A 19,520-nucleotide genomic window follows, 5' to 3' on the forward strand; every position below is an offset into this window, starting at 1 on the left:
TTACCATATTTCATGCTTATTTTTTGCTAATTTAACCACATTCACAATTTGTCATGCCCTTTATTTGCCAGTTGAAATTAATTGTTCCTACTTTTTAAATTACATTACCACAACCCCCTAAAATAAGTATTTTAATATAAAATAAGCTATAAAAAAATGTATATGTCGATATAGGCGATATTGTAATTTTTTATATCGTTAAAATAGAAAATTTCATTATATCTCAATATATTACCCAGCCCTAGTATAAACCCATCTTATTTCTTCCTGACACTCTTAAGCCCAATCTACAATTGTTTAAAAAATCTCCTTGGTTCATTGGCAGAAATGGAAAGAAATTTGGTTCGTCGTAACTTGTTTTTTTGAAACGAGGATTGGAAAAGACTGGATTCTTAATGTATTAATGCAAGTTTTTGCATTTTCTCAGTCAAATATCTCTGTTATCTCTGGATTCCTTGTGGAGCACGAGCTTAGGCTGATGGGGTCACCATAAAGATTTGGTTTCACGGAAAACAACATGGTGTTCCAAAAAATATATACAAATCATAGGACAACACTGAAGCCAAATGGCAAACAAGAGGCTCTGGGGGTTGATTTCATTCACTAATGGCCAAATGGAGTTCAGGTGTGGGTGATTTCAGTGCATAGAGATGTGGCCAGCAAAAACACAGACACAGCTCTAGATTCCAGAGAAAAAAAACCACAGCCTGTGTCGTTATCCAAGTGAAAAAAGACTATCTCAACCTGTTTTCATGAGTTCCCTTTGCTTCCCTGTGTTTCTTCTTTTCTTTATCACATCTCAAACTAATCTTCCCTGTAACTTCCTCAGTCTCTTTCAGAGAAGCACATCACATTTCAGTCATTTCACGTTAAGCCATCTTAAGGTCAGTATAGACAGAGACCATTTTTATTAGAGGAAAAACATTCCTATAGAGTGCCCAAACTCAAAATTTACACACAACCGCTATTTATCATCATATGATCCTAGATTAGGTTTCCTAGCTTCTCTTTTTATAACGCGGGGAGAAACAGATGTTGCTGTAGAAACAGCTGGATCTCTTCTGGTTCATCATGTCAAGTTACTGTTTTACAATCCCTGTAGGACGACCCAGTGGAAGTACTCTGTGTCCCTATTCACTGAACTGGAAACCAATCATTGTTTTATTACAAGTTTAGACTAATGTAGATGAAGTGGTAAGATTGTAGACATTTTACAAAGAAAATCTAAGTAAATGCATCTTTGTATGTTTTACAAACGCTTCGGCAAATGTCTGTTATTGATGTGGGATTGTTGATGTCTCATGCTGAGAAAGACAGACCAATTTTCCATTATACATCTACTGAAATGTCACGTGTACCCCTTAAAAAGTGAAACTGTTTTTTTTACAAGCTCAATCTTTCAGTATTGGCTAAACAAAGGATGTTTGAGTTTGGAATTTAAGATGTTTTACTTTAAACAGACTTCATCATTATCTGTGGAAACAGTTTGTTCTTTCCTAATCAGCTTGGCTCTTATTTATCTCTGCGCTACATAAAAGAAAATATTTTCCTTCAGAAACATTAGAAAGTCAGATCAAAGCTAACATGGGGGGTGGGGGCGGGGGTAGTACTGGCATTAACAGAATGCAGAAGTCTTTTTTCAAGTAAAAGCTAGAGCTTTGTTTGCAATTAAAGAAAGCATAAAAGGCAAACACGAGAGGGCTTAAAGAGACATGAAACAAGAAACAAGGTGGGGTTTTTAAATCCCATATCCTTTTTGTGTTTACAGCGCCCGAGTGCGATAAAGCTGGAGTGCAGTGAGAGAGGGGAGCGCCCTTTACCCAGAGGCCCTGACATGGAGGCCCGGGCCGGGGGAAAGATGGGCAAGGTATCCATGGGCTTCCAGAGGAGCTCCACCTCTGACGATGACTCCGGGTGTGCGTTGGAGGAGTATGCCTGGGTCCCACCTGGACTCAGACCGGAACAGGTGAGACAGGTTTTTTGTATGAAATGTTTGAGTGGCTAGCATCTCTTATTATTAGCATTAAGCTAATTAACACTTGATGAAGAATATTGGGTAATATTTACTTGAAGTTTTACACTTAAAAGCTGACATTATGCTGTCATTATTATGACATGAAAGTTGTCAAAGTGTTGTTTGTAACCCTAACCCCTAACTTTAGCCCTAACCCCTCTAGATCCCTCCACCTCACCCAAAAATGCCAACATAGCTCTAAAAGTGTCATAATTTAGCAAACGACACTCAAGCCTGGTATATGGTTCTGCGTCAGGACTTACGCCGTCAACGTAACGCAGAGGTTGGCCAACTGTACTTCTGCGTTAAGGGAAAGCATCGCCATGCCATTGGCCGCCATGCTGCTAGGGGGTTGTGGCCGTGTGTGGTTTCAGAGGAGCATTAAAAAGCCCTTGTTTATCTTCTGGTCAAAGAAAACAATGTTGTATAAGCATCTTAAAATGTGATTTATTACTGACCTACCTAACCATGTATGTTTTGTTGGACACAAACATGAAAACAACGGTTTCAAAATGTGCGCTTTATTTTTCAATGTTGGACTGTCGACAGTCATGCCGGGGGTGAGGGGGCTCCGACCCCACCATAGAGCGGAGAGGGAGCAGCAAGGTAACCTGGTCCTTGGCCCCCGGAAGAGGCGAGTTGAGAGCGAAGTGTATAACTCGCTATAAAGATAACGTCATGTCTGCTCCTCAGGCAGCTTCCACAGCATGTCAGTCATTGTTTACTGTTAATGGAACACGCACACAAACACACTGTAGGTACAGAGATGAGGCAGTAGTTGTGATAATAACAGTAAACACACACCTTTTGTCTGTGAATGACTCCGTTTGGCGGCGTTTCGCGTGCTGCAGCCATGAAAGGAAATAATAAAACTCTGGCACTTTCTGTCCATCTTGGTTCTCTCTTTGACTCAATCCACGGTAGAAACAACTCTCGTATTGTTGAAAAAGTTGAAGCATGGCAGTGTGACTGGAAAAGGCAGTGACTGGGGCCGAGGTTTGATGCGAACCAATCAGCGCTTATGTTCCATGTCGTCTCGACGCGCAGTCAGAATTTTTTGGAGACGCACATCAGGTTACGGAGGAGGGGTAGAGCGCTAGTGCGTCTACAGCTTCGATTTGATGTGGAACCATATATCAGGCTTTAACGACAGCCTTCACAACACCTTATTCATGCTTATGACAGCATAATGTCAGCCTTATGTATAAAACTTCAAGTAAAGTATGACCTGATATTGTTTTTAAAGGCCCTGCACATCATCTGGCCAGACCTTAAACTTGAGTCTAGTGTTATTACCGAGTTTTTGTTTTTATACAGTGTCTCCAAATTGCAGCACACAGCAAATATGACAGATTTTAACCTTATTCAAAAACTGAATTTGCAAAAGCAGATGACTCCTTTAAAAAAAATGTATCTGAAATAGAGATTTTTCATTGATTTAGTTAAGGAGTATTGAGTCAAATCAAAGTTGAGTGGCTTGGACCAAAAAGAGAATATCACCTCTCAAAAGTCACTCAATCTACCTGAATTAAATCATGAAAAACCTCTTGTTCTGAAAAACTGAGTTGTCTGATTTTGTGAACGCTTCAATTTTAAAGTACACATTTTAGTTTGTGGTGTTTTCAGAATCCCAGCTGTCTGTGCAGACATTTGTTACAGATTAGCGGTTTCGCGACATGAGACCCAGCGTCTGGCAAATGCTTCCTGCTTTCTCAATAATACAGTAATGTGTGAGATACAGTATGTGTTTAATCATATCTTCTTTTTTATTGCGTGGTTTCACATCTTGTGCACACTGATAAATCACTTCTCTGTTTTAACTAAGACAAACATTAACATTTACAGTCACTTACTGTCTCCCCCTGTGTAAAGAGATCTCCCAGTCAGGCGCCTGGGACCAGATAAAGAATGACATGTTTAGCACAGTGTCACCAAAGGACACATACACACATGCTATTTGATGTGTGCAAGAACTTTCCATTGATAATGACTTCCGTTCCTCTAAAACAGTGGTTTTCAACCTGGGGGTCAGGACTTCATTTGGGGCCGCGAGACACTGAAAGGTGGTTGCCAGATGCCTTTAGGAAGCTAAGAATATATTTTTTTTAACAATTTGAGCCCATTTTTGCTTATTTTTACCATTTTATCTGCAACTCCACCAAACTTGCCTTATTTTAATGTATTTTTGGAACTTTTTTTGCTCCTTTTAATGAGTTCTTGCTACATTACTTCCATTTCTGCCACTTCATCAAATTTAAATGCCTTTTCTGCACATTTTTTTCCAATTTTTGTGGTTTTTAAAATCCCATTTCACCACCTTTTCCACCATTCTTGGTCACTTTTAACCCGTTTTATTTCTGAATAAAACAGACTTACATATTTAAGGTGACTGTATACTATGGCGCAAATCATTTTCCTGGATAACAGTTGATATTGTTCAATAAATAAATAAATAAATGTGGTTATCACAGATTCACATCATTTTGCTGACTTTATGGATAGGCTCCAAAAAACTCTCCCCTTTAATCCTCCTTATAGATGGCATTGTCTCCACATGACACATTCTTAAATGTTCATGTCTGTGTTCAACCACCTTCAGGCACAGTGGGGGTCCCCAGTCTCTGACACCTTTATTTTGGGGGTTGTGGGCTGAAAAGTTTGAGAACTTCTGCTCTAAAAACACATGAAGTTAAAAAGTTTCATAAGTTTTCACTTTGGTCCATTTTTGTAAAGTTTGTCATTCGTTTTTTTTTTTTTTTTGCAGGTCCAGATGTATTTCTCCTGCTTGCCAGAGGACAAGGTGCCGTATGTAAACAGCCCAGGAGAGAAGCACCGGATCCGACAGCTCCTCTACCAGTTGCCGCCACATGACAATGAGGTAGTGATGATTAGAGAACTGTACAAGCTCAAAAACTAGAAAGATTGTCAAGAAAATAATTTTAGAAAGTCATAGAAGCTGTATTATTTAAATGAAATAGAGGAAAAATGCCAGACGTATATAAATCCAGTACCATATCCTAACAACTGATAAGAAGCCCTTTAATGCCACCCAACTTGAGCAAACTAAAGCCAGCAGGTGAGTAAAGTCCTTTAGTTTAGCAGGTCTTTTCTAGTAAAGTCGAAACAATAGCTGGAGAAAGCGAATGAGCCACCCCTCTGCGACTGTAAAGCAGAGCTCTATAACAGCTTTATGGTGTGCAAACCTGCACTCCTTTCACATCAGTTTACATTAGGAGATATGCCAGAGGGGTTATCACCATCCAGGAGGGCACGGAGGGGTTTCCGCTGACAGAGGTGGTCTCTGCTAGACACACGATTGTTGCACTCCACACACAGACGCAGTGTTTGACTGCTCCCTCAACCACCAAACATCATAAAACCGCTCAAACTGCCCAAGGATTCCTTAGGTAATTGTAGTTAGGAGGGATAAGCCCTCTGCGTGCATGAAAGAGAGATACAGTGTGTGTGTGTGTGTGTGTGTGTGTGTGTGTGTGTGTGTGTGTGTGTGTGTGTGTGTGTGCGTGTGTGTGTGTGTGATCATTTACTGCTGTTTAGAGAACAACTGAGCTGGTTGTTAAGACAGTCTTGGTCTTTTATCTGAACCATCATCACCATCTCTAAACACAGGGAAAGGGTTTGTGTATTGCTCAAACCAATCTTTTCAACACAGCTTTGAGGGGAATTAGCTTTAATTAAACCCTTTCCCAGCCATGCAATGACTTTACATTCAACTGTGGGGAATAGTGTCTCACAATGATGAAAGCCGGGCACTGTTTTAGCCACTTATTCCATCTGTAATCCCTCAGAAATTTACCACATAGCAACAAGTTTAGTTTCAGGGACAAATAAAGGATCATAAGGGTTTCCAATGGGTCTGTTTTTCAATCCATTTCCTCCTTGTCCTGATATTCTAGATCAGAGATGGACAACTTTTATTGCAGTGAAGGCCACGTTCACATTTACTGTATGTCAGCAATTAGAATCATGACCGATCTGAGCATTAATGCTGGAAAGAAAGAGTTTTGTGTGGTTTTTTACGGTTGTTTTGTGGTTTTTCCTTTTATATTTGTATATTATTGTTCTTGTTTTGTTTGTTTTTGGCCTCATTTATTGTATTTTACTGTAATGTATGTTTTGTGGAGTCCTTTATGTATTTTCATTATATATTTTTTTCTGTTAATGCAGTCATTTTGTGTATTTTTCTGTCATTTTGTCTATTTATGAAGTAATTTGATATATTTTTGTTATCGTTTTGTATTTTTCTTTAGTCGTTTTGTTGTCATTTTTTGTATTATTGTGTCATTATGTGTGTTTTTAGATTTGTTTTGTCCATTCACTTCAAGGGTCACACGAAATTAGATCAAGGGCCCCTTGTAGTGCACAAGCCGCCAGTTTCCCATGTTTGTTCTAGATCATTGTATCATTTTGTATTTGTACCATTTTTAACTCATTGGCTTGTGTTGATTATCAAATGTTTAGCTAAGCTAGCTACTTCTTTTTTCTCTTATGTTACAAAGAGTTCCAGTAATAGTTCTTAGTTCCTGATGGATCCTGTCACAAAAAAAAAAAAAAAAAATATATATATATATATATATATATATATATAAAACGGCTGTTTTCAACAATTGCTCTTTTTTTAACACATTTTTAACAGGTGCGCTACTGCAACTCTCTAACAGAAGAGGAAAGGCGGGAACTTCACATGTTCACATCCCAGAGGAAGAGGGAGGCACTGGGAAGAGGGATCCCAAAGATCTTGCCTCGGGCACTGCAACACACTCGCTGTGAGAATGTAAGTGTTACATAATAAAATCAATCAAGTGCACATGGAAAACAATGCTTATAGTCATAAAAATGAAAAAGTCACTACATGCTAGGCTAATAGAACATAATATTCATAGCGTGGTGTGGAACAATAGCCACAACCTAATCCAAACTAGTGGCAGCCCGAGGACAAGGGATGGACTGGCCATCTGGCATACCGGGCATCGTCCCGGTGGACTGTCGACCTGAAGTGGGCCAGTCCGGTCCACAGACATGGTAACAGGTGGCCAAAAATGGTCCAAAGGTGGCAAGAAAAAAGACTAAGATGGGCCAAAAGCCGGTCAAGAGTGGCCAAAAATGGTCAAACAATGATAAACCAGGTGGTATGTAATGGCAAAAGAGTAGCTTTAATAAGCAACATGTGGCAAACAATAGCGAAAAAGAGAAAATATGTGGCACAAAAAGAGGCAAAATGTAGGAAAATAAGGAAACAAGTGGCATTTATTGGGCAAAAGTTAGCTCATTGGGATGAGCCAAAGAAAATTAAAGAAAGGATAGAAATGTGATGTGTCAAAAATGGACAAAAAATAGGAAAAAGGGAGACTTATTGACAAAAGGTAGCTAAAGTCTGAAAAAAGTGGCAAAATTGGGACAAAGGCAGTTGAAAAATGGCCAAAGGAAATAGGTAAAAAGGGGTTAAAACGTTTCCCTCTTATAATTAAAATCAAAGCCACATGTTGAGCATTTCACAGCATCTTCGTGGTGTCCACTGATAATGTAGTGGGCTATTCTGGACAGAAAATGCCAGGGCTGAATTTTTGTCCCAGTCCATCCCTGCCGAGGACTTTCCTGATTGGTTAGTACCGCCATATTAATCAGGGACTAAAAACTTCCTCATTAACCCGAGAAGGGGAACCAGGAAATTGAGAGGAAATTCATGTGAGAAGCCAGTTCTTCTTGAGAAACTTTGGTAATTTCCTGTCTGGCATCTGTAGAACAGAAAAGCACACTCCAACTAAAATGGTTCAAGTTAATGAGTAATTCTTGCCAAGAGTCCTGGTTTGTCCTCAGCATCACAAGTATATTCACATTGTTGTCATATTTTCTGCTTTCATGTTGAAAAATGTCGTTTTTGTTATGAACGAATACAAGCATGGCACCAATCTGAAACCCTGACCACCCTTTTATATTGTTGGCTTGCCCTTGTTCCTTTATACACTCTAACCAATGTCAGTCGAGCAACCCTTGATCATCTTCCTAAAAACATCCTGTCATTGCAACAAACATAAATATGAATGTTTTGTGGCTGTTTTTGTGGGAACCACATCCTGGTTTGGGACGTTTATGCAAATGTTCACTAAATACCAGTGGAAAATGTGTTGACACTCAAACTCAGACATACAAGGTCACACTGAGGTGAGTCCTAGGATCACCATGGGACGCACAGACATGCTTTGTTAGAAATACTGGGCTGTTGTATATATGTATGTATCATAAAGGCATCCGGATGTACACCCGCCCACACACACACACACACACATCATCAGGCTCCTGTTTCCTGATTCTTTTACCACCAGAGACATATAGCTCCTCTGTATCCAAGGCTGTCCACTGTGGTAATAATGATTAACAGCTGGGCATGCTATCCCCGGCTGCCTGTGGGAGTCTCATGAGTCTGCTCGGTTATATAAAGACTGCAGGTTCAGACACGCTCTGGTGATCTCTGTGAGGTTATATGATCTCTGGGCTCAGGACCAAGGCCAGTATTTAACATTACAGCCGTACAGATATGTCATTCATTTCTTCGGAAGCAGCAGCCATACCATTCATCATCCTTTATCAAAGCAAGTAGTCATTTACTAAAACATGAAGACAACCAATCCAATGATTGCCTCTCTGCTTGAACAACTCCTTTTGTTAATGATAAAGGTTTTGCGAAAGGATTATCATACATACTACCCAATTACTACCCAAATTTTAGGAAGAGGCGCCTCTAAATGTGCCTGTTTACCTTCATTCATACCATCTTCATATTAGCACATTTGTCAGGTGGTAAAGCATAATGTATGTGATCTTGTAAGAACTCCATGTCTATGTTTACATGAAAGTATCTCAATTCATCAAAACTGTGTTTAGAAAGCGTTGCATATCTTTGCCATTTACAGAACCTGTTGTTAAGTCATCTTTGTTTTAGTCCATATAAAACATCTAGAAATATTTGATATTTGATTTATATATATATATATATATATATATATATATATATATATATATATATTTACTTGCCCCCAAGGCTTTTACAATGAGTGATTAGCATCAACTATAGTACACAGCTGTTTTTAAATGCCATGCATATCTCCCAAGATTCTTCTCATCAACGTGAAGTATTTATTACCAGATTTACCAACAACATGAGCAGGGTGATGGGCTTATCGTTAAGACACCAGTCTTCTTTGTCAATCACTTTGGTGGTATACTCATAGGATTATCTGTTTTGTTTTTTTTGCCAGTGTTGTGGCAGCATCAAGGGAGGGGAGATGGCAATCTTTGCCTCCAGAGCAGGCCTGAGCCCTTGTTGGCACCCAGCGTGTTTCACCTGTGCTACGTGCCAAGAACTCTTAGTTGATCTCATCTACTTTTTCCAAAATGGCAAGATCATATGCGGAAGACACCACGCAGAGCTTCTCAAGCCCCGGTGCTCTTCGTGCGATGAAGTAAGTGGCAGTAACAGTTGCTGCATTCTGAAATCCCGCAAGTTCTTGGGCTGATTTCATGGTGATTTCTAGCATTAACAGCAGTGTTTTTGTGTTTCCTCGTAGATCATCTTTGCAGATGAATGCACAGAAGCTGAGGGTCGTCACTGGCACATGAAGCACTTTGCCTGTTTTGAGTGTGAGACAATGCTTGGAGGACAGCGGTATATCATGAAAGATGGGCGGCCCTACTGCTGTGGGTGCTTTGAGTCACTGTATGCAGAATACTGTGAAGCCTGTGGTGAAAACATAGGTATGTAAAAACAAAAAAGTGATAAAGATGATACTCTGATCCCAGATCTTGAATCCCCTATTTTTTTATCATGATATCTCAGGTGTTGACCATGCACAGATGACCTATGAAGGTGTACACTGGCATGCAACAGACCAGTGCTTTTGTTGTGCCCAGTGTAAGGCATCCTTACTGGGATGTCCCTTCCTTCCCAAAGAAGGACGCATCTATTGCTCAAAGGCCTGCAGTCAAGGGGAAGACATTCACACTTCAGATTCATCCGATTCTGCATTCCAGTCCGCTCGATCACGGGAATCTCGTCGTAGTGTCCGCATGGGAAAGAGCAGCCGGCCCGGAGAACAGTGGAGGCAATCGCAGCTGTTTAATCTTCCTGCCACCGTCTCCACCTTTGAGCCCAAGTTTGGGGATGATGAGGGTGATGCTGATGCTGAGATTGACATCATTGGGCACAAACTTGGCCATCTTGGCCTGGAGGAGGAGCGATTTTGGAGGGAACGGGAAGAGCAAGACGGTGGGGGAGAGGAGGATCCAGAGGAGTGGGCGCAACACGAAGACTATATGACTCAGCTCCTCTTGAAGTTTGGTGATCATGGGATGCTACACCAGTTTCAGCAGCCAAGTCTAAAATCTCCCAGCCCCACAAGAGACAGAAATAATCTAAGCGTAACTGATCCCTGGTTAAAACCAGATACTTCCTCTAGGGGAATTACCGCCTCTTCTCCCACTCCTGACAGTCCTACCCAAAGTCAGAGTTCCCACCAATCTTGTGCTAACAGTCCTAGCCCTGGATTGATAAGCAAGAAACACCTGCCTGAAAAGTACTGGGCTCAGTCTCAGGATGGGTTGGGAGACTCAGCCTATGGGAGTCATCCAGGACCGGCAAGCGCCAGGAAGATACAAGAATTGGAAATGGACCAAGATCCGGATCGGACCGAAACAAGAAGGCAGGAGGCATTCTGGCCAGACAGAAGGCAGTGGTATGAAAACTCCCTGGAGTGTATTGCTGATGAATTAAGGAAAGTTGGAAAGGGTGTTGGAGACTCCATGGACTCACTTGCACTTTCAAATATCACTGGTAAGTAGACAACCTTTTCAAGAGATGTTAATTCCCCTTGTGTTTACAGCAATGTTCAAAACTCTTTGTTATCCTTTCCCAGGTGCATCTGTGGATACGGATGGCAAGGACAGGTCTTTGCTCTACACACTCCGTTCCATGCAGGATCCATCAGCAGCAGATGACTGTGAAAAAATGAGCAACATGGGAACCTTTAATTCATCTCATCTCCACCACAGTAGCAACTCTCTCAACTTCAACATGGACAAGAGAGATGAAGTGGCAGAGGAGCAAGTAATGTTGGCAATGAGGGGAGGCTCTCCAGGAGGAATCATCCCTCTGTCTCCTCAATCTGAAGGCCTGCCTTCTTCTTTTGTTCAAACCCCAGTTTTGAGGAGAAGCAAGTCTCAATCCAGGCCTCCTCAGATGGTCAAGTTCTCTGAGGACACTGTGTACAATGGATACAACGATGGCTTTGAAGTTGACGTGAGAAAGCATCCCATGAGTGAGAAGCCACAGAGGAGAGTTTATTGTCCAGAACCCGAGAGACACCGTCCAACAAGCCACCAAGGCCACCGCAAGCAGCACTCGCACCGTCGCGGCCGGCACCATAAGAGCCGCAAAACTCGTTCAGACAATGCCCTTCATATGGTACCGTGGGAGAAAGCTCAGAGGAAGTTTGAGCCTCAACAGGGAACACCAATCCCTAGTTGCAGTGGTATGCTACAGCAGCATCCCTCTCAGAGACTACCAATGGCTTTCACTCAAACCAGATCGGACTATGCACTCCGGAATATACAGGACGAGCGCTTTACGGGTCTCTACAGAGATGAGGACGATTGGTGCTCCACTTGCTCCTCATCATCATCAGACTCTGAAGAGGAGGGGTTCTTTCTGGGTCAGCCAATACCTCAGCCCAGACCCACTGGGCACTACTATACAGAGGACTACCCAACAAGGGTAACCGCCCTCTCACCCCAGAGCCATGGCTCACAGACTGGTCGCAGGAAAAGCCACCGCTCCAAGAACTGTATAATTTCTTAACAGTGCAAAGTGTTTATAGATCACGACGTGCAATGCATTGTTAAAAGTCAAGTTCTCTTTTCCTGGTGCACAAGTTTTTGGAAATATAATGTAGGTCTTCGGAAGAGACCCTTGCAAATGGCAGATGATTCAACATTTAGATGCATATCACATTCTTACGCCAAATTCTGCTAAAATAAGAAACATTAAACAAACAAAAAAATTTTGATTTGTGCAAAGTTTTTACCTTTTAACCAATAGGCTTTTTCAGATGCTTATATTCAGTTAGCTTTCAGCAGTGTCTTTTCTGGCAAAGGTCAATAATTGAGTTAAGAATAGAAACTAACCAAATAATTATTTAAAGCATAATTCAAGTATATATTAAGTTAAGATTTTAATACACGCTATTTTTCTATTTTTAGTTTAAAGATTTTTGTTTGAAGTATATAATGAAACAAAGCAGTTGTTTTATATGATAAAATGAAGATTTCGCTTCAACCAGTAACATAATATTAAAGGAAAATGTTTGCTGCAAAGTATATTCTGCAATACTCAATATTTGTGTACCAACAACTGGTCACTGTCTGCCTTTTTTTATGCTGAACGCATTACGTCAAGCTAAATGCTTTAAAGATGTAAAGACGCTTGTAATAAAATATTTCCCCAAAGCATCAAACTGTTTTTTTTTTTATTATTTTATTGTGGTGTTACAGCAAAGGTGTTCTTTTTTATAGACGATACATTTTTAATGTCTTCCTACAAGAAAATAAAAAGATATCAAGGTAAGAAGTGCAACAAGATGATGGGGGGAAAGTTAAGTTAGGGCTACTGCTGCCTGTTGGGGAAAGAAGTTTCAACATTACAGATAAGTCATGAGCAAAGAAAGCTAATGGTTGGAAGTGAATCAAAAGACTCGATTCCTATCGCGTGAAGGTTGGCTCCCAGCAATATTCTCTCCTGTAGCTCATTTGTGTCAAAATCAAGGCCTGGAGGCCAAATCCGGCCCTTTATAGCATCCAATTGGGCTCACAGCAGAAGGTAATACTTAAGTTATAGATATCTCAGTCCCTCCAAATACACAAACTCGATGAAACTCATCAATATCTCATTTATATATCACATGATGGCAGTTTTTAATCTCATATTGCTGAAAGAACTCTCAATTTTTCCAAAATACTGCCCTTTTCCTCAGATTTATTTATTTTTACAATATTTTCTTAAATTACATTAAAAAATGGTCACAAAAACAAGGAAATTAATAGTGAAGACCTAGCATGGACTGATATGTCACTTACTGCTTGAATATTGTGGCTGCCCTAAATATTTTCAATAACATTCATAGGTGGAAGTGCAAACAAGGGTACATTAATGTTGAAACTGCTGATTTTCCCATCTATGCTCTGCAGCCCACTTTGGGATCAAACTGCTCAATATTTGGCCCCTGAACACATGGTGAATTAGGATCATTATTTATGGGAAGGGTTATCATTAGTGTATATATGGCAAATCTGTTCCTTGAGATAATCTCATACAGGGCATATAGTGCATGTTGGGAAAAAAAATCAGATGCTGATGTGATTAAGAACATTTAAAGCATTAGTTAACCGAGTTTGCTTCTATTTTTGCTCGTGTGGATTTGATAGCATCGTTTGGTTTGTTTCTTTGCAAATTACAATTTATTAAACTATTAAACAAATGAATGCCTTTGGAACAGAATAACCGCAGAAAACCAGACAAATATTAATCTTCTCCTCAAAACACCCCGTATGTATTTACCGTACTGTATTGGGCTTAAATAATAGGCTACAAATGATACAAAGTAAAGAGCCGAACAAGCCAGTTGTTCTTTGAAAGCCGTGACAAATGAGCCACCAGTACTGGACTGAACACATCAAGCTTGACAGCTTGTAACGCTTATTGATATGTTATTGAGTGGATTTTCTACTTGTCCAATGGGATAGTATTCGTTTCCTGGCTACTGTGGTCAGTGAGGATCACAAGATGTGCCTTTATGTTTATATACAGGCAATATACCGTAGCAGTGGGTTTTTAGGATCTACCGCTCAAGAAATGTCATTGTGGTGCCTATGCAAAGCCCCATCTTTGTCACCAATCAGCCAAAATGATAAAGAACTTAATACTCACAGCGCATACTGGCCTATGCCTACATTTTCTCCATTTAAAAAAAGTGAATCCTTATTTTTCTAAATAACCTAATTCATAATACAATGAATATTCAGTGTCAGCAATATCAGTTTGGCTAAAATCCCTCCCATGCAAAAAGCAGACAGGTTTCAGCAATGTGTCTTTTACAGACATTTATTTTGCACTTTAACCAAAGTTATGGTGTGAACTGATGGCAGGGAGAGAACATACATCTTTTACGAGGATTCCAATAACACTGCGAGCAAAACTTTCCACAGAACCATTTTCAAATTGCATAAAAAACATGAATATGAAACCAACATTTTGAATACATTTTAACAGCTCATTTAGTTTGAAAAGTCAAAATGGAAAAAAAATCGTGTCTAAAAAAAAACAAAATTATAAACACATGCAATAAAAAAAAAACTTGAAACAACCGTTTATTGGACCAGCTTAAATACATTTCTTTTCACAATCTCCACATTGTGAGACTGCTGGTATCATTTGTTTAAATAATGTAAAATAAAAAAACAGAAATCATGACTGAACTTTTTTTTTTAAGAACGTGGTAATCTGCCAATGAAAATTTGACAGTTAAAAAAAAAAAAAAAAAAATCAGCTGTCCAAAAATAACACTAAACCCCCACAGTGCTTCTATTATTCAGGCTGAACAGCACTTCATGGGTATAAGCTGTAGAACATCTTCAGGACAATGACTGAACCTACAACGTGCACGTATCAGTAAGCTGTGGTGGGATTGACTGTTGTCTTTGATACTTTATGGCTGGTGAGGGACGTAGATGGAGTGGTGGAGTCACAGGTGGAGGGCTCTGCCTGTCGAACCACGTCGTCCAGCTCGCTGATGAAATGTTTGAGGTCCTCCAGGCAACGTTCGCGGATTTCCCCCAGGCTCTCCCTGAGTGGGACCTGTAGTTGTTTCTCTAAGTTTGGATCTTTAGCCACCAGCATCTTCACTACCATTCCAAATGTCTCGCAGTCCTGACGGTAAACCTGAAAGTTGAAAGTTATGGTAAATTAGCAAGCAAAAAAAAAAAGGGTTAAGCCGTAGTTTTCAACCACAATTTGATGCATTTGTACCTTCTTTTAGGCTGCTTTTATACCGCGATAGTCTCGGACTTGGACCGAATGAGTGAAAAACAGCGGATAATTCCATCACTTTGATTTGGCTTGGTTTACGTTCACAGCACACTTTTGATCCACTCCAAAATAACAGGGAGAACCCCATCAGTTACGCTGCTTGTTTATTATTTTACTGCGGCCTCCCCATCAAGAGAGGATGCCATCAACCGCCAAAGCAGGGCCACCCCGCCAGCCATAGACCAACAAGCAGGTGTACCCAAGCACCCCCAACCGGGCACTGCCACCCCACACCAATGCCGCCAGCATAGCTCCACCCCAGAGCTGCTTGTTAAACAATTGATATTTAAAACTGTGTATTATGGAAGCCAATAGTTCTGTTTCACTGCAAACATCCTCTGTATTAAAGCAGGACGCTCTGCGGCCACATTATTTCCTCATATCTCCAGCGCATCTAACTCGGTCACGCTTTACAGCGATGATGATGATGATGATCAAGGAGAGAGATCTTAACTGTGACTCAGACAGAAGAATGCGACCGATCCTCAATCACACTGCAATAATCTGATTAATGATCTGATCAAATCAACCTGTTACATTGTTTATCAATGAAGGCGTTTCAAATTAAAAGTGAACTTTATCATTTTCAATAACATTTACAAAAGTTGAGAAAACTCCATGTTCCAACATCACCGCCTCCTTTCCTTCAGACCGCCTCCATTCACAGATTACAGTTTTGCTCTACTTACACGCGGTGGGAGTGTCAGGAACCTGGAACGGAGAATACGAGTAGGAGAGAAGCGCGTAAGTGCAGGCGTGCAAAAAAGCAACGGGAGAATAGACCCCTAAAAGTTTTAACGCTCCGAGTGGTTGACGAGTCATTGCATTCCTGCTCTTCCTTTCACCCAGTTGTAGATCCCAGTATCACTCGGGCTCGAGTTGATCAGGAGTGTTAACACACGTAGATGCAAATAATAAATCCTCCTCCTCTCAAGTTTAACAGGAGCAGATTCTATAGGACTGGATGGCCATAGAGACAGTAAAAGCACACTTCACTGGTGCGTTAAGACCACTATCAGGTGTTAGTGGGACAATGAAGAAGAATTTGTTTAGAGAGTGTTAATTTCACACTGAGCCCTCAAAAGTCTGAAAACAAAGGAAGGAGCCTTTCAGTTTTAAATGTCCTGCTGCAACACTTTGTATAAGTTCACAACAAAATCGACAAACATGTCGTGTAACGGGCCCTTTGCACTAGTTTCTCTGGAAAACATCTGCAGAAAAAATAGAACGAGCAACTTGAATGAGCAGCCTGGTTGTAAAAAAAAAGCACAACAGTATGTTTTTCTCTCCTTTTTTTGGACATGGGAAGATAGATGAATACCGACGGTAATTAGGGTTGCAAAGGGGCAGAAAACTTCTGTAAATTCCCACAGGAATTCATGCTGAGAAATTTTGGAATATTCAAAAATAGAAATAAATAATTCCTGTGAAAAGGAATTATTTATTGGAATTAACTAGAAATTGGGAGTAATTGATGCTAAAAATACATTTTCACAAATATATTTAACATCCCTTTTAATGGCCAACCTTTAATTTGGCAAATTTCCCATTAATTACCAGTAATTTCCATTAAAAGTTTCCAAATGTGAAAAGCTACAAGATTTTGTAACCCTAATAAAATGTTGTTTTTTAATTATAATATTTTGCATGAATGCTAATATTTGTTTGGATATGACACAGGTATTTAAAATTACTCCCAATTTATGCTTAATTTCCAGTTAATGATGCCCATGAAAAGTTTATATTTGGACAATTACTGAAGCTTTTTTTTAAGCCCATTCTATATCATTCTTCCATGTGTGCAAGAATAGTAAATTATTAGACAGGGTGTTAATGCTGACACTCAGGCCAAGAAGTGGAAGAAGTGATGCATGTTACCTTTACGCAAAGATTTATAAATAAAAATGTAGTTTTAATCTTTGTCTTGATTTTCTTTTTGCCCTGATACATAAGTTATAGTGTCTTTAGTCAACAAGACATTTCAACAATTTACTAAAACAGTCTGTTACAGACTATGTTGATAAGTGTCTGAATAGAGAAGTTGAAAGATTTCTGTCCTGCACACCAGTATATTTTTTGTTCCCTCCGTCCAGAAACAAGTCATGAAAAAAAATGAATGAATGGATATTTTAAGCCCTACAACAACAATTCCTTCAAACCCTCCCACTTTCCTGTTGAAATTTCAAAGATAAATCCCTGATCACAAATAGTACTAGCATTGATTAACTTTTCACATCAGTATTGATTTGTTTAGTTTACTTTCATGACTGGCAACATGTTTACTAATGCACACTGAGGCCCAGGTGCTGCCATCTATTAATGACAAAAATGTGTTGTACGTGCCACAGGCTGGTGTGAGGTTACCTCTGGTGACAGGAGCGTGTGCACTGTTTGTTATTAGAAGAGCCAGTGTGTGTATAATTAGGTCAGGCAAGGGCGAGTTTCAATCATTCACTGGATACCAACGATAGCTTCTGTGCTGCTGGGCGCTTCAGCTCGATTGGTTTTTTATAGATTTCTACAATGTTTCCGTGAGCAAAGGGGAAAATAAACGATCACAAATAAAGATGTGGATGGACCTCTACGACTCATCAGACGCATCACAAATACCCGTTTAAATGTGACTTGTGGTTACTCCACTTAACTAATCAGATATAATGGATAGACAGGAAATTACATTTGTGAGCCAAGTCGTCACATCATTATTTCAAATTGGACTGCACCAGATGTTCTGTGGTTGTTACGGCAAAAAACTCAAATCAATGTTCTCGGGGCACAGAGATCAAAAATATCCATGTCCAAGCAATCTTCACATTTTCTTTGGTTTATTCCTTTACAAATCACCAACAACTTGTCGTTTCCTCATGTCATTCAAGGTTCCAGGTAGAAAACTATTCACCTTACTGGTACTAGCCCCTCCTATGTACCTGCCTAGTTAATGAAGGATCACCTTTTCAACGTTTAGAATTTACCCAGTGCAAACTATCAATAAATAAATCCCACAACAAGAAACAAGTTTATCTTTAAATAAACAATAACTTAATGAAATACTTTAAGGTAAATTATTAAATAATAATGCATCAATTTTATATAGTGCTTTATCATAGACACTCAAAGTCACTTTACAGAATTAAGGGATTATTCTTTCACTCCACACTTAGCGGTGGTAAACTACTATTGTAGCCACAGCTGCCCTGGGGCAGACTGACGGAAGCGAGGCTGCCATAGTTCGCCATCGGCCCCTCTGACCACCAACACTCAATCACACACTACATTCATACTAGGCAATGTGGGTAAAGTGTTTTGCCCAAGGACACAATGACAGATACCACCTGGAATTCTCAGTGGTCTCCCATCCAACTACTAACCAAGCCCAGACCTGCTGAGCTTCCGAGATCTAACGGGATCAGGCAATGACAGGGTGGTGTGGCCACATACAAATTATTTAAACCGAGAAAATTGCTCCAACAGTGGTGTTTAGCTGCTCTTACAAAGAAAGGTAAAGATGTTTCTTAGTGAGGCAGTAACAAAAGTAAATTAATCAAAACAAAAATGTTACAATTAAAAGTTTTGGTCTAACATAAGTTCTTAGGTTGTACAATTTCTGTTTTACAGAAAAATTGCCAATTTGGGAAGGAATAAGAGTACAATCCTTCAGCTGGTGATGCTAACATTGCTTTTTGAAAGTTTTTTTTTTCAACCATCTGTTATCTTCATTTCGGATTCACACACTCAAATAAGAACTGACGAATCTGGTCAACCCTGGTCAGTAGCTACAGACAGGTACATGTTATCAGCTAACTGCCAACACTGATTGTTTCTATACTTTTTCTCCTCCATAAAATAATATCTATCTAAATCAAGGAAGGTCTGTGTGTGTGTGTGTGTGTGTGTGTGTGTGTGTGTGTGTGTGTGTGTGTGTGTGTGTGTGTGTGTGTGTGTGTGTGTGTGTGTGTGTGTGTGTGTGTGTGTGTGTGTGTGTGTGTGTGTGTGTGTGTGTGTACACATATCTCCCTGACGCGGTGTCTGAACAACCTGAAACTTTTTTAATAGCTTGATATAGCCCGAGTGTGTACAGCCATTATTTTGGACTTATTTGGTGTTGCAAAATTTTAATTTTATGTTGAACGCGGGTCAAACTGGACATGAGAGAAGGAAAGGGCGTCCAGATATTCTCTGGCTCTGTACTGCCTGCAAAGTCCATTTAAACATGCACATTTCTGGGGTGGTGTGTAGCTCAGTGGGTTGAGCGCCCACCCCATGTACGGAGGCTGTAGTTCCTCACCTGCAGCCGGTCCAGGTTCGATTCCCGGCCTGAGACCCTTTGCTGCGTGTCATTCCCTGCTCTCTCTGATC

At 40.1% G+C, this 19,520-nt stretch overlaps 2 protein-coding genes across 7 annotated transcripts in view; one reads left to right on the plus strand and one right to left on the minus strand.

Moving 5' to 3' along the window:
• The window catches only part of prickle1b (prickle homolog 1b), a 32,237-nt gene extending 20,277 nt beyond the window's left edge, over nucleotides 1-11,960 (plus strand). For both annotated transcript variants that reach the window (XM_028451065.1, XM_028451064.1), the window contains exons 2-8: nucleotides 1,769-1,966; nucleotides 4,779-4,892; nucleotides 6,669-6,806; nucleotides 9,289-9,492; nucleotides 9,598-9,784; nucleotides 9,867-10,859; nucleotides 10,942-11,960. In XM_028451065.1, the coding sequence (XP_028306866.1) occupies nucleotides 1,835-1,966; nucleotides 4,779-4,892; nucleotides 6,669-6,806; nucleotides 9,289-9,492; nucleotides 9,598-9,784; nucleotides 9,867-10,859; nucleotides 10,942-11,882 (2,709 nt within the window). In that variant the 5' untranslated portion in view covers nucleotides 1,769-1,834 and the 3' untranslated portion in view covers nucleotides 11,883-11,960. The remainder of the gene's footprint in view (nucleotides 1-1,768; nucleotides 1,967-4,778; nucleotides 4,893-6,668; nucleotides 6,807-9,288; nucleotides 9,493-9,597; nucleotides 9,785-9,866; nucleotides 10,860-10,941) is intronic.
• A 2,193-nt stretch (nucleotides 11,961-14,153) lies between these two features.
• Nucleotides 14,154-19,520, minus strand: part of pphln1 (periphilin 1) — a 30,944-nt gene continuing 25,577 nt past the window's right edge. For all 5 annotated transcript variants that reach the window (XM_028450802.1, XM_028450799.1, XM_028450803.1 and 2 more), the window contains one exon: nucleotides 14,154-15,017. In XM_028450802.1, coding sequence (XP_028306603.1) covers nucleotides 14,745-15,017 — 273 coding nt within the window. In that variant the 3' untranslated portion in view covers nucleotides 14,154-14,744. The remainder of the gene's footprint in view (nucleotides 15,018-19,520) is intronic.

Source organism: Gouania willdenowi, chromosome 6 (assembly GCF_900634775.1).
Source record: "Gouania willdenowi chromosome 6, fGouWil2.1, whole genome shotgun sequence".
Classification (NCBI taxonomy): domain Eukaryota; kingdom Metazoa; phylum Chordata; class Actinopteri; order Blenniiformes; family Gobiesocidae; genus Gouania; species Gouania willdenowi.